At 39.2% G+C, this 14,393-nt stretch overlaps 1 protein-coding gene across 1 annotated transcript; it reads right to left on the reverse strand.

Moving 5' to 3' along the window:
• Positions 1 to 11,310: 11,310 nt before the first annotated feature.
• PCDHB1 (protocadherin beta 1) lies at positions 11,311 to 14,127 on the reverse strand. The gene has a single exon (XM_008057643.2). It carries the CDS (start codon positions 13,792 to 13,794, stop codon positions 11,338 to 11,340), a length of 2,457 nt encoding a protein of 818 aa, XP_008055834.1. The 5' UTR covers positions 13,795 to 14,127; the 3' UTR covers positions 11,311 to 11,337.
• Positions 14,128 to 14,393: the final 266 nt, after the last annotated feature.

Genomic DNA, 14,393 nt, shown 5'->3' on the forward strand with positions numbered 1-14,393 from the left:
CTGGGATTGTGATTCTTAAGTGAAGTGTGTTACAGAAAGTGCTCCAGCAAAAGGCAGGGAGTGATAACATGACCAGCTCCAGAGAATTTTTCTCCAGGATCCTTTACATGAAAAATGGTTTTATATATATAAATATATATATGTATTTGTGAAAATATTTCCACTAAGTTGACTGAGTATTTGCCATTTGGCACTAAAATTGCCTGGTAGTTCTCTTGGATGTCAGTAGTGCACAATATATAGATATGGTTCTTTTTTTTTTTTTTTTTTTTGAGTTGGAGTCTCACTCTGTCGCCCAGACTGGAGTGCAGTGGCCACTCTCGACCACCGCAGCCTCAAACTCCTGGGCTCTGGCGATCCTTCCGCCTCAGCCTTCCAAGTAGCTGGAATTACAGGCATGCGTTACCACGCCCAGCTGATTTTTTGATTTATTGTAGAGATGAGGTCTCGCTGGCCAGGCGGGTCTCAAACCCGCGGGCTCAGGCAACCCACTCACCTCAGCCTCCCAAAGGCGCGGGATTACAGGCTGAGCCACCGAGCCCAACTAGACTTGGTTCTTGGAAAAGAACCAAGTCTATATATTTTTTGTATCCAGAGTTGCTATTGAGAAGACTGTTGTCAGTTTGATTCTTTTTTCTCTGTATGTAATGTACTCTTTGTCATTAATATTCTTAAATTTTACAATTTGTCTAGGCATTGGTTTTTTGTTTTTTTTTTTTTCTGTTTTGTATTCTAAGACCCTTTTGATCAGAGACCTTCTTTCATTCTTGGATATTGGATATTTATTTCCATCATTTAAAAAAATTATTCCAGTCTTATATTTACTTTCTTTTGGCCACTAGTTTTTGTGCATTGCCACTTCTTTTATATTCGATCTGTCTATCTGTTTCTCACTCCTCTCCCTCTCTTTCTCTCTCTTCCCTTCCCTTCCCTTCTCTCTCTCTCTCTGTTGGGATCTTTCTCTGTTGTGCCGATTGGGGTGCAGTGGCATGATCACAGCTTACCACAGCCTCAACCTCCTGGGATCAAGCAATCCTTCCAACTCAACCTACTGAGTAGCTGGGACTACAGGCATGTGCCACCACACCTGGCTAATTTTTTTATTTTTTGTAGATACAAGTTCTCACTATGCTACCTAGGCTGGTCTCTAACTTCTGGACCCAAGTCCCCAAAGTGCTGAGATTACAGGCATGAGCCACCAGGAATGAGCATCACCACACCCAGCTGTCTCTTAACATTTATTATATATTGTCTAGTCTAGTTATTTTTCTTTCCCTACTTTCTTCTGGGAGAATTTTTCAGTGTGATCTTCTGACTCACTAAGCGTTTCTTCAACTTTATCCTTTCTCCTAGGTATCTCATCTATTATAAACTTTACTTCCATAATTATACTTTTATGCCTGATATTTCTACTTTAGTTATTTAAAACTATTTACAATTCTTGTTTCATACAGCTTAGTTCCTTTAGTTCATTATGCTTATGTTAAAATTCTTGCTTCAACAGTTGTAATATTTCAGTTCTGATAGTAACTGTAATTGTTTTATTTTGCTTCTAAAGTAAGTATTCTTTCAAATATTTTATTTTGAACCTATGTTATCAACTGTTCTTTCTTAAAATGTGTATGGGAAAGAGATATGGGCCAGGTCTAGTCTTTGTTAGTCAAGATGAGATTCAGAAGAGAGGCGAAAATGTGTTCTAGGGTGGAATTGCTTAAGTGTCAGAGAATTCCCATTAATCACTGCTGTCTCATAGCCCCCTCATCAAGCAAGTCTTCAGGTTTGGACTTTACCAACCTCTCACTTTCCCCCAAGAAGTATTATATGAAGAAGGTACTGTAAATTATAATTCACCAACTGTGGGAGTTAAGGGGTGTAAGGGAGAGAATTAATGTCCAAGACTAGTCAATCTACAGCTATTTATTGTAAATCTTGACCCACGCAGATTTTCTTTATTGCCTTGATTTTACCCCAGTGACAAGAGTAAAAGTCTGAAGTGTTGCCACTTATTCCCAAAAGGAAGGTAAATACTGATGGTGTAATGGCAAAGGCAGCATATTTGCTTTAAAATTTATCATACCACATGCATGATGGCATCCCCCACCCTCGGTTGCAGCCACTACCTTAACACACCAGTATAAAACACCAGTATAAAACAGTCTTCAGCCTCCCCAGGAGCCTTAACACACCAGTATAAAACAGTCTTCAGCCTCCCCAGGAGCTTCTTAGGGTTTTTCCATTATTCCCTAAGAGTGTGTGTGTGTGTGTGTGTGTGTGTGTGTGTGTATGTGTGTGTAAATTTAACAGGTACAAGTACTGTTGTATTACATTAATATATTGTGCAGTGGTGATGTCTGGGTTTCTAGTGTATCCATCACCCAAATAATGTACATGTATTCATTAAGTAATTTTTCATCCTCAACTCCCCTCCCACCCTTCCACCCTTCTGACTCGCCAGTGTCTATTATTTCATACTCTATGTCCATGTGTACCCATTATTTAGCCCCCACTTGTAAGTCAGAACATGTTATATTTGACTTTCTGTTTCTGAGTTGTTTCACTTAAGATAATGGCCTTCGTTTCCATCCATGTTACTGCAAAAGGCATGATTTTACTCTTTTTATGGCTGATTATTATTCCATTGTGTATATATACACATGTTCTTTATCTAATCATCCATTGATGGACACTTAGGTTGATTCCATATGCTTGCTATTGTGAATAGTGCTATAATAAATGTACAAATACATGTATCCTTTTTGTTTTGTTTTGTTTTGTTTTTGAGTTGGAGTCTCACTCTGTCACCCAGGCTGGAATGCAGTGGCACGCTCACAGCAACCTCAGCCTTGACTTGCTGGGTTCAGGTGATCCTTTCTCCTCAGCCTTCCAAGTAGCTGGAACTACAGGCATGCACTACTATGCCAGGCTTATTTTTTAAATTTATTGTAGAGACGAGGTCTCACCAAGTTGTCCAGGCTGGTCTCGAACCCCTGGGCTCAGGCAATCGTCTTGTCTCAGCTTCCCAAAGTGCTGGGATTATAGACTGAGCCACCGCGCCCAGCCTACATGTATCTTTTTGATATAATGATTGTTTTTCATTTGGGTAGATACACAATAGTGAGATTGCTGGATTAAATGATAATTCTATTTTTAGTTGTTTGAGAAATATTTATACTGTTTTCTACAGAAGTTGTACTAACTTACATTTCTACTAACAGAATATGTGTTCCATTTTTTCCACATCCTCATCAACATCTGTAGTTTTTTAAAAATCTTTTAATAATAGCCATTCTGAATGGTGTTAAGATGGTATGTCATTGTGGTTTAAATTTTAATTTCTCTGATTAATAATGTTGACCATATTTTCACATACTATTGGCCATTTTATGTCTTCATTTTTAAAATGCCTATTCATGTCTTTTGTTCACTTTTTTCTTTCTTTTTTTTTTTTTTTTTTTTTTGAGTTGGAGTCTCACTCTGTCACTCAGACTGGAGTGCAGTGGCCGCTCCGGGCCACCGCAGCCTCAACCTGCTGGACTCCGGCGATCCTTCCGCCTCAGCCTTCCAAGTAGCTGGAACTACAGGCGTGCACTACCACACCCAGCTAATTTTTTATTTATCGTAGAGATGAGGGCTCACCAAGTTGCCCAGGTGGATCTTGAACCCATGGGTTCAGACAATCACTCACTTCGGCCTCCCAAAGTGCTGGGATTGCAGGCTGAGCCACCGAGCCTGGCCCTTTGTCCACTTTTTGATGGGATTATTTTGTTGTTGAGTTGTTTGACTTCTTTGTAAATTCTGGATATTAGTCCCCTGTTGGTTGCATTGTTTGTAAGTATTTTCACCCGTTCTGCAAGTTGTCTTCTCATGCTGTTGATTTTTTTCTTTTTAATGTTCCAATGTATCATTCTTCAAGGACTGATCTTAAAGTAGGGTATCTGCAATCTATATTAATTTTCCATCTTGGCAAAAACCAAAATTAATATTATCTTTTGTCTTCTCTTCCATTCCCTCCATTCTCTTCTTGTGGTACCCATATGGAACTGGTATTAGAGCTTTTCAATGTATCTTCCATGACTTCTGTGACAACTTCTGAACTTGGGTCTCCCAATTTTTTGATACTCCTCTGTTCAAGAGTTAGGACACATGTCCCCTCCTCTTGAATCTGGTTTCTGTGACTGCCTGATAAATAGAAAGTATAGTGAAAGTAATACTTTCTCTTGGACCCCAGTCACATGTTGTAAAGAAGCTCAAGACATATGCAAGTATTCTGGTTGACTGCCATTATCAATCACATAAGGGAAGTTGCCTCCAAATGATATTAGCTCACAGCCACCATGTCACTCCCAGCCATTGAGCCCTTAAACTAAGGCCTCAAGCATCACAGAGTAGAGACAATTCATCCCCACTGTGCCTCTTCTGAGTCTCTGATACACAGAGTCCATGAGAATAATAAAATAGCTGTTTTATGCCTTTAAGTTTTGGGATGGTTTATCACATAATATATAAAATCTTTTAACTACTCTTTTATAATTTTTATCTTTTTGTTCTGTGCTATTGATTAATTCCTTAGTCATATACCAATTTACTAATTTATTTTTCATTAGCTACCAGACTAAATCTTATATCATCTACTGAGGTATTATTATAATGCATAAGTTTCATATCTAAATGTTTCATTTGGTTATATTTATATACATCTGTTCTTATTTTATTTCAATCTTCTGAAATTTTTGTTTCTTTCATAATTTAGTATATTTTGGGGGTGTAAATTCTTAATTCATCTTTACTAGCATCTTAAACAGTTTTTTTAAAGGATGCTTTTTTAAAATGTCATCTTCCTTTTACTTCTTCTCACCACCTACGTTCATCTCCTAAACCACCTGGACATGGTCTGGAGTCCAGTCTTTTAATAGTGATTTGAACTCCTGTCCCAACATGATACAATAGTGTATGTGTAGATGACTGCTGCAGAATTCAGTACATATGAGTAGTCTGGAGGTTGTATCTGTGTCATCTAGACTTTATAACATAGGCCTGCAACATTGTAAACTACATTGTATAGCTTCAGGAACATTTTTGCAATGATTTTTCAATTTTCTTTCATGAATGAGATAGACACATCCTTCGTCCTGGCTTTAAACAGTGTCTCTGGCTATTATTCTCCATTTTTCATGAAGAACACTTTGTTCCTAATAGCCTATAAGAGCCAAATCAATGGCAGCCAATGCCAGCTTCCCATCCTGTAGCTCAGAAATCTAAGGGTTTCATCCCTGCACATGATTTTATGTCTCTGTACCATTTTAGGGTTTGCATTTTTAAATTTGCTATGTTTAGAGCAGAGTATGGTGCACAGAAGCATAAGCTTACTTCACCAGCTTGACCAGAAAACAATTGTTCTTTTCATTTTTTAACATTCTGTTTCAATGTTATATAAACACAACAAATACTTTAATAATATTTTTTAAAGTGTTATATAGATTTAGAAATGAAGTCAAACTTTTGGTTGAATAGTGTTGTCTAATTAGTCACATACTTTGAAAATGTTAAACTCTATGAAAAAACAGACATTTATATGGGAGAATTATATGGATGAATTCTGCTTCCAAGAATGAAATAAAATCACCATTAAATAAAAACAATGAAAACACAGATATGATAAAGTAATATATTTATTTATTTTTAGGGAATTATATAAGACCAGACAGACCAATTCCACTTCTTGTATATCTGTATGTCTAATTCCAACATATAAATCTATTTTTAAATAACATGCATGTCTTACACATAACTTATATATATAGTCATTTGCATAATAATTTTTAAATGGTTCATAGTTTAATATCTATTTTAAATCTGTAACTGTAATGTTAGTATAATTTTTGCTTAAAGTTAAAACATTTATTATGAATAAACGTTAACAAGATTAAATAAATGTATCCTCATTTAAAATAATCTAACACATAGGGTTACAAAGAAATAATAATAATTTGGTCAAAATGTATTCTATGTGAACAATTCCAGTATTGAAAATCTGCTCTGGCCATTGCCATGCTAAGCTATAGTCTGGCCATGTGTTCTTTGAGTAATGGCCAACCCATGTTTTCCTAAGCTTTGGCCTCCTCCCCTCCTTGAGAGAGAAGATAGATGAATCTCCTCTCTGTCTCTGTCTCTGTCTCTCTGTCTGTCTCTCTGTCTCTGTCTCTGTCTCTCTGTCTGTCTCTCTGTCTCTCTCTCTCTCTCTCTCTCTCTCTCTGTCTCTAATCTCCTCTCTCCTCTAATTTACTTTCTAAATAAACTGTATTTTCCAATCTAAAAAACTAAAAATAATAAAAATAAAAATCTGCTCTTTGTTTCAGATAAAAGAGTTTGCTGGCCAGATATGGTGGCTCTTGCCTGTAATCCCAACATTTTGAAAGACTGAGGCAGGAGGATCGCTTGAGCCCAGGAGTTGGAGACCAGTCTGGGCAATGTAGCAAGACCTTGTCTCTACAAAAAAAAAATTAAAAATTAACTGGGCATGGTGGCTTGTGCCTGTAGTCCCAGCTACTCAGGAGGCTGATGCAGAAGGATAGCCTGAGCCCAGGAGGTTGATGCTGCAGTGAGCCATGATCATGCCACTGCACTTCAGCCTAGGCAACAGAGTGATACCCTGACTCAAAATAAATAATGAAACAATTGGATTATAACCCAATTAATAAAGCAAATATTCATATCTATATAAAAAGTAACTAACTAAATAGTGGGGGAGAAGTGACAAGTTTTCTTTACAGAAGAATTTTAATTAACCAATTAATGTAAAAGATATCAGGGAAAGAAAATCACCATTAGAATGCCACAATATTAATTGCCACAGGAATATTCAGCAATGGATACCAAAATGTGGTTTAAGCAGAAACATAATATTTGCATAGTTTTAAAGTATCTTTCTCCAAATATTTACCAATTAAAAGGAAAAATAGTAACTTTACATTGGAGACACATGGCAGACATTATCTTAACCAAGTAATCAAGATTAACATCACCTTAACACTACTGAACTATGCATGCTTAAAAATGATTAACATGGTAAATTGTGTTAGATATATTTTTTACCACAATAAAAGAAAAAAGATTGACATCATCAGTATTATGACATTGACATCATGTACCTGCTGACATGATGCACTGAGGACACAACATCCTTTCTGTGATATTATTCCCAATCATGCATAACTTCAGTCTAATCATGAAAAAACAAATATATTCTCAAACTGAGGAACATTTTACAAATAACTGACTAGTAGTCTTCAAAAGTCTCAAGTCATGATAGACAAGGAAAGGCTAAGGAACTATCACAAGTAGTAGAGACTAAGGAGACATAACGGTTAAATGCATTGTGGAATCCTGAATTGAATCCTTGAGCAGAAAAAGGGTATGGGGGGACACTGGTGAAATCAGAATAAAGGCTGTAGTTTAGTTAGTAGAAATTTTTACCAAAGTTAATTTCTTAATCTTGATAAGTGTACTATGGTTTTATAAGATATTAGCATTAAGGGAAACTAGGTGAAAGATCTATAGGCACTCTCTATAGTATTTTTTATAATTTTATCTCTAAAATTATCACAGTAAAAAGCCTTGTATGTACAAGATACTTTTCAAGGCTCTTGGATTATAACTTTTAATAAATACAAGTAGTTCTAATATTATGCAAAATTTTAGGGAAAGTAATATCCCTAATTATTTTCATTCTTTATCTTAATTTGTTGATGGATACCGGGACTTAACTTCAGCTGGTATACAGAAACCTCTCCAGGCTGGGCGCAGTGGCTCAAGCTTGAAATCTCAGCACTTTGGGAGGCCAAGGCAAAAGGATTGCCTGAGTCCAGGGGATCGTGACCAGCCTGGGCAACTTGATGAGACCTCCTCTCAAAAAAAAAAAAAAATTAGCCAGGCGTGGTAGCATGCACCTGTAGTTCTGGCTACTTGGAAGGCTGAGGTAGAAGGATTGCCTGAGCCCAGCAGGTCGACACTGGGGTGGCCGTGAGTGTGCCATTGTACTCCAGCCTGGGCGACAGAGTGAGACTCTGACTCAAAAAAATAAAATAAAATAAATACCTTGAAGTCTGAATAAAAATAAGTAGTTTTCAAATCTAAGTCAGTGACAAAATTTTCACTGGTATAAGACAAAAAGAAGAAAAAAGGAAGACAAAATAAATTTTTCATTAAGACTATTCTTTTTAAATTTAAGGGATAGTTCCCTTTATGAGATTATTGTCTTACCATTTTTACACTAAAATGTCATTTCCTTTATGGAATAATGGTGATATTAAATGGTAGGCTTTATTTCATTTAATTTAATGTGGAAAAATAAAAAGTTGACAAATCTAAGTCTTCTGTCCATTTTGTATGTGGATGTGAGCTTTACTGCTATTAGAAATTTAAAGTCTTAAAATCACTGATCGATGGCCATATTTTTTCCTTATCCTTGACATCAAGCTAGGCTCTGTTGATTATGCTCACATGGTTAAGTGTAATCAAATATAGTTAATCCAGTGGCTTTTAGTTAATTATGTTTTATTAACTAATTACTATTTACCAGTAAAAGTTAATTCTATGTTCTTTCTCACTTAAAGTCTCTGATTTCAGCATGGCTTCACCAAACATAACCCAAATACATTGGAACACTATTCTTTCTATGTTTTATGCAAGAAAGACCTTTACTCTAAATGAGCAAGATTATGACTAAATGTATAGAAAATATTTAATACTAACAATCATTAATATTCTGCATTTGCTTCATCTATTTACAAAACAGTAAATAAAATATTGAGGGCAGCCATAGGTTATGCCAGTTCTGCCCTAAGCATCTCCAACATTTAAAACAAAATAGCACTAAATTTTAGTATATTCTTGACCACCAGGTAGACGGCTAGCTGATATCATTAGGTATTATTCATAAGTCTAAGAATGAGACCTATGTCAAGATATATGATTTAGTATATTTTAGAGGAATTTAAGAGAAAATGCTCTAACTTTAGAATTCCATGTACAAATATTGTGTCATCCTATGGGGAAAGGAAGAGGATGTATCTTAGCGAGTCTGAATTTACACACATTTGTAATAAATAAGGCACACGAATCCTCATTAAAGCTAACTTTGCACTGTCAAGGCACAGTTAGTAGTATTAAGAGCATCTCTGAAATATGTTAATGTTTTAATATTGCTTCTTTAATTTTAAACTGAGAGGACCCAGCCAGGCATGGTGGCTCACGCCGGTAATCTCAGCACTTTGGGAGGTGGAGGTAAAAGGATTGCCTGAGTCCAGGGGTTTGAGACTAGCCTGGGCAACTTGGCAAGACCTCATCACTACAATAAATCAAAAAATTAGCTGGCTATAATCCCAGCATTTTGGAGACCGCGGTGAAAGGATTGCTTGAGCCCATGGGTTCGAGACCAGCCTGGGCAACTTGGTGAAACCTCATCTCCACAATAAATAAAAATAGCCGAGCATGGTGGCGTATGCCTATAGTACCAGCTGAAGTGGAAGGACCACCTGAACCCAGCAGGTCGAGGCTGCAGTGGCCATGAGCATGCCACTGCACTCCTGTCTGGGCAACAGAGTGAGACTCTGACTCCAAAAAAAAAAAAAAGCAGCTGGGCATGGTGCACACCTGTGGTTCCAGCTATTGGAAGGCTGAGGTGGAAGGATCGTCTGAGCCCAGTAGGTTGAGACTGTGGTGGCCATGAGCTTGCCACTGCACTACAGTCTGGACAACAAAGTGAGACTCCTATTCCAAAAAAAAAAAAAAAATGAGAGGCCCTAGAATAGCTTATAAAGGTAAAATAATGATGATCAAAAAGAGACCTAACTTGTTTTCCTACTTCATTTCATTTTATGAATGATTTACTAAAAATACCTCATTTTCTCAGCTTCCATGCCATCACTTCAGAATGCTCAGAAAGAAATGGCTTACGATTAAATCTGGTCCTTCCTGAAAATGCATCTTTTCTTTTTTTTGAGTTGGAGTCTCATTCTGTCACTCATGCAGTGGCACACTCACGGCCACTACAGCCTTGACCTGCTGGGTTCAGGCAATTCTTCCACTTCAGCCTTCCAAGTACTTGGAATTACAGGCACGTACCACCATGCCTGGCTAATTTTTTAAAAATTATTTATTGTAAAGATGAGGTCTTGCCAAGTTGCCCAGGCTGGTCTCGAACCCATGAGTTCAGATAATCCTCTCGCCTGCACCTCCCAAAGTGCTGGGATTAAGGCATGAGCCACTGCACCCATCTCTATCTTTTCTTAAGGCCACTTAATTGATGTTAATGAACATCTTTCCTTTTAATGCCCTTTTATTCTGGAGTTGTTCTACAAACTACAAAATAGTTTAGAAAGTGGTGTTTGCCATGTACAAGCACAAAATAGTTTAGAGTACATGTTCTATTGTACTTATTAACTATAGCAGGCCTAATTTTATTTTCATTTTTATTTACCTTTTATTCCCCATATTCAAATAACTGCTCCTTGATAATGCAAGGGTAGACATCTGGATATGAAAGAGAGATTTGAGACTTGCCTAAGACTCCAGACAATTGTTAAGAAATCTATCTCTAACTTAATTTTGGAGAAAATTCCTGAACTGAATCTCTTTAGCCTTGTAGCTATCCTTACTGACATTTGCAAATAAAGTCAAATCCTCTTTTCTTTTTTCTTTAGCCTTCCTCCCACCATGATTATTTGTAAGGACCACCATTCATCAGGCATTTCCATGATTATGAATGATGGGATGCAAGGTGTTGTTTCGAACATGATCACTCATCTGGGACAAAAAATCTAGAACTTTCTGAGAAATAAACTATAACTCTGCTTGCCAACCCTAATTGCTTCCTGGTATATCAAAATGGGAAGCTAGTTTTCTTCCCTATGCATGCATAAATTTCTGGTGGAAAATAATTTAAAGGCAAAAACAAGATCTCTCTATGTAACTAAGCATTTTCTGGACCAGGACCAATGAACTTCCAAGGGAGAGATGAATAATGACTCATTCATGACTTGCTAGCAGAGATGGAAAAGCAGAAATTCCTACCACATATGCATTTATAGATGATGAGATTTATTTAAATAGAATTCCAACTGCAGAAGGGATTGCAGATATACAATCTGGGAATCAGGATAACTATTTGTACTAAGCAAGCTAAGCGTCACTCAGTTTCCCATTGTTACCAAACTAGGCACTTTGTCTCCACTAAAGCTGCAATCTACTACCATTTTTGTTTTAATGAGGATGGAAGATCTTTTCATACTAAGTATAGGATACTATTTCTCTTCTCTTGCTGAGGGCTGTAAATATAAGCTACATATAGTCATCAGATACCTGAGCACGGCCCTCTGACCTCCGAGACTTATTCTTATCAGAATCTGAAGGCAAACTCGAGCCAGCCTCTGTTTTTACCTCTCCAGTGGCATGGGGAAAAGGAAAGTTGGGCATAAAGCGTTTAAGAAACCGGAACTCACTATTACCAGTGCCAGTGGTTGAACACATTTCATACGGATAAGGCTGGGATAAGGATTCATTGCCTCCTCCTTGTACTAAGTTGCTAGGGAAATTACAGTCATCATAGAAATGCTCTTGAATTGTGAACTTCTCTCTATATTTAATCTTTTGGTAGATGTGGATAACGAAGATCACTGTAACAGAAAGGAGAAAGAGAAAGGAAAGCACCGTCAGAGAAATGACCAAATATTTAGTGGATGGATTTACCTTTCTAAAATGTTTGGATGGATCCCGGAATTGCAAGTAGGGCTCTGAAAAGCCATCTACCAGCAAGATACTGAGTGAGGCAGTAGTGGAGAGTGCTGGTTGGCCATGATCCTGAACAAGAATGATCAATTTCTGCATCATATGGTCTCTCTCAGATATCTGCCGTAATGTATGGATTTCCCCATTTTGTCTTTGAACAGAAAATAACCCAAGGTCAGTGGCCTTAAGTAGATGATATGAAAGCCAAGAATTCTGACCTGAGTCACCATCCACAGCTACCACTTTGGTCACCAGATAGCCTGCCTCTGCAGACCTGGGCACCAGGTCATTGCAGGATAAGGTGCCATTCTGCAGGGGGTACAAGATCATTGGACGATTGTCATTGTCATCCAGGACAACCACTCTGACACTGACTTGGCTACTCAGTGACAAGAAGCCCCCATCTGTTGCCTTAACCACAAATTGAAAATCTTGAATGGCTTCATAATCCATGGTTCTCAGTGCATACAGTTTCCCATTGTCTGAATTTATGGAAATATAAGCAAAGACTGATAGATCTCCACTCTTTGGAGGCAGCAGAGAATATGTTATTTGGGCATTCTCACCCAAATCTAAATCCTCAGCATGGACTTTGCCAATAAAAACTGCAGGACTATTGTTTTCTCGAACAGTCAAGATGTAGGAATCTTTCTGAAATACTGGGGGATTGTCATTAATGTCAGATATTAGCACCTCAATCACAGTCTCTGTGGACAAGCTGGGTGGTCCAGTATCCATGGCAACGAGGGTGATATTATAGCCTGAGACCTCCTCCCGATCCAAGCCTCTGTTAGTGACCAATGAGTAAGAATTCCGGAATGTAGGTCTGACTACAAAGGGAAAGTCTTCTTTGAGGAAGCAGGTGATTTTTCCTCCCACTCGAATGTCCCGGTCCCGGATAGTGAAAAGAGCCACCACAGTCTGTAGTGGTGAGTCCTCAGGGAGAGGGCTGGACACAGAGGAGACCATCACTTCAGGAGGATTGTCATTAACATCCACCACTTCCACCAGGACTTTGCTGTGGGCAGAGAGGCCTCCTCCATCGGTAGCTTGAATGTCAATGTCGTATGTTTCAATAGCTTCAAAATCTAGGGGCCCTCTTAGCCGAACCTCTCCAGTTTGAGAGCCAATCTGAAACGTCTGTAGAATTGTTTCTGGGTTTTGAGCTAAGGAGTAAGTGATCTCCTTGTTGGTGCCCTCATCTAGGTCCATGGCAGTCACCATGACCACCAAAGAGCCATTGGCGCTATTTTCCGGGACCTGAGCACGGTACATCAGTCTGGAGAACTGGGGCACGTGGTCGTTGACATCCAAAACCACCACACGGATGTGGGCACTAGCAGACTTGGGCGGGGATCCGCCGTCTACCGCCGTAATTGTCAAGTTGACTGCAGGCTGCTTCTCTCTGTCTAGGGGTTTATCCAGCACGAGCTCGGCATATTTCGGCCCGTTGCTGCGAAAGCGAGTGTGCAAGTGGAAATACCCATTGGCGCTCAAGGTGTAGTTTTGGAGTCCGTTGAGGCCCACGTCCAGATCCTGGGCGCTCTGCAGAGGAAAACGTGAACCCAAGGGAGTGCTCTCCGGAATCTTTAAAAGAGGCTCCTTGTTTAGAAAAACTGGGGCATTGTCATTGATATCAAATACCCTGACTTCGACTCGGAAGGACTGCAGCGGTTCCACCAGGACTATTTCAAAGTGCAGCACGCACGGGTCGGCTTTGCCACAGAGGGACTCCCGATCCAGTTTCTCCTTCACGAACAAATCTCCCGTCTTGCGGTGGAGCCGGAAATGGAGTTTGTTGCCCTCGGAAACAAGCCGCGCCCCGCGCGCAGCCAGCTTCCCAACCTCCAAGCCTAGGTCCTTAGCCACATTGGCCACAAACGAGCCACTCTCCATTTCCTCCGCCACCGAATAGCGGATGGTTGTCGCACCCCCTACGGATACGCACAGAAAAATGAGAAGAGATTCCACTTGCCTGCTTTGCAAAGGTTTTCTGCGCGCAACCGCCATCAGTTCTCACAAGCGCACTCTGCAGCAGAAGCCAACTGTTGCGGATATACTTTCACTTTTCCGCAATAGATTAGTTACTGCAACAGCTGCGCTCAGTTTCACTCGCCTCTGGCCGCAGCGCCACCCACGGCTCTACCAGCCTGGTAAGCTGTTTTGCGCTTGGAAGAAAATTCGCATTGAGCAACTCAACTCCCCAGTCTATCGAATGTATTAATAGAGAATGTTCTCATTCTGGAGAGTTAGGTAGACGTTGAAAGTTTGTTGCCAAAGCAACAGCAGAGTCGCTTGCTAATTCCCTTTCAGGAAAATAAGTCCTTGGGAATTGAGAAGCCAGTGAGAATACTCGCTTAAGCTGAAGTCACTGTACCTGCGAGTCGGCTGGGACAACTGCAGCAATGGACAAAGAGAACAAGTTTAAGCTACAACTGCACATTCTGCAGTCCTCCCAGAGATCAAGGAAGAAGCAAAAGGATTCGGCAGTGTCTTTTGGAGCCCCAGTCATATATATGGGGCGGGGAACGGAATAGCATGAGGAAGTGATCAATAGAAAAAAGGAAGAGAACAGGTAGACATTCTTCAGGAACCTGAGGTCCAGTAGG

The sequence above is a fragment of the Carlito syrichta genome, unplaced genomic scaffold (assembly GCF_000164805.1).
Source record: "Carlito syrichta isolate Samal-C Ts95f unplaced genomic scaffold, Tarsius_syrichta-2.0.1 Scaffold303092, whole genome shotgun sequence".
Taxonomy (NCBI): domain Eukaryota; kingdom Metazoa; phylum Chordata; class Mammalia; order Primates; family Tarsiidae; genus Carlito; species Carlito syrichta.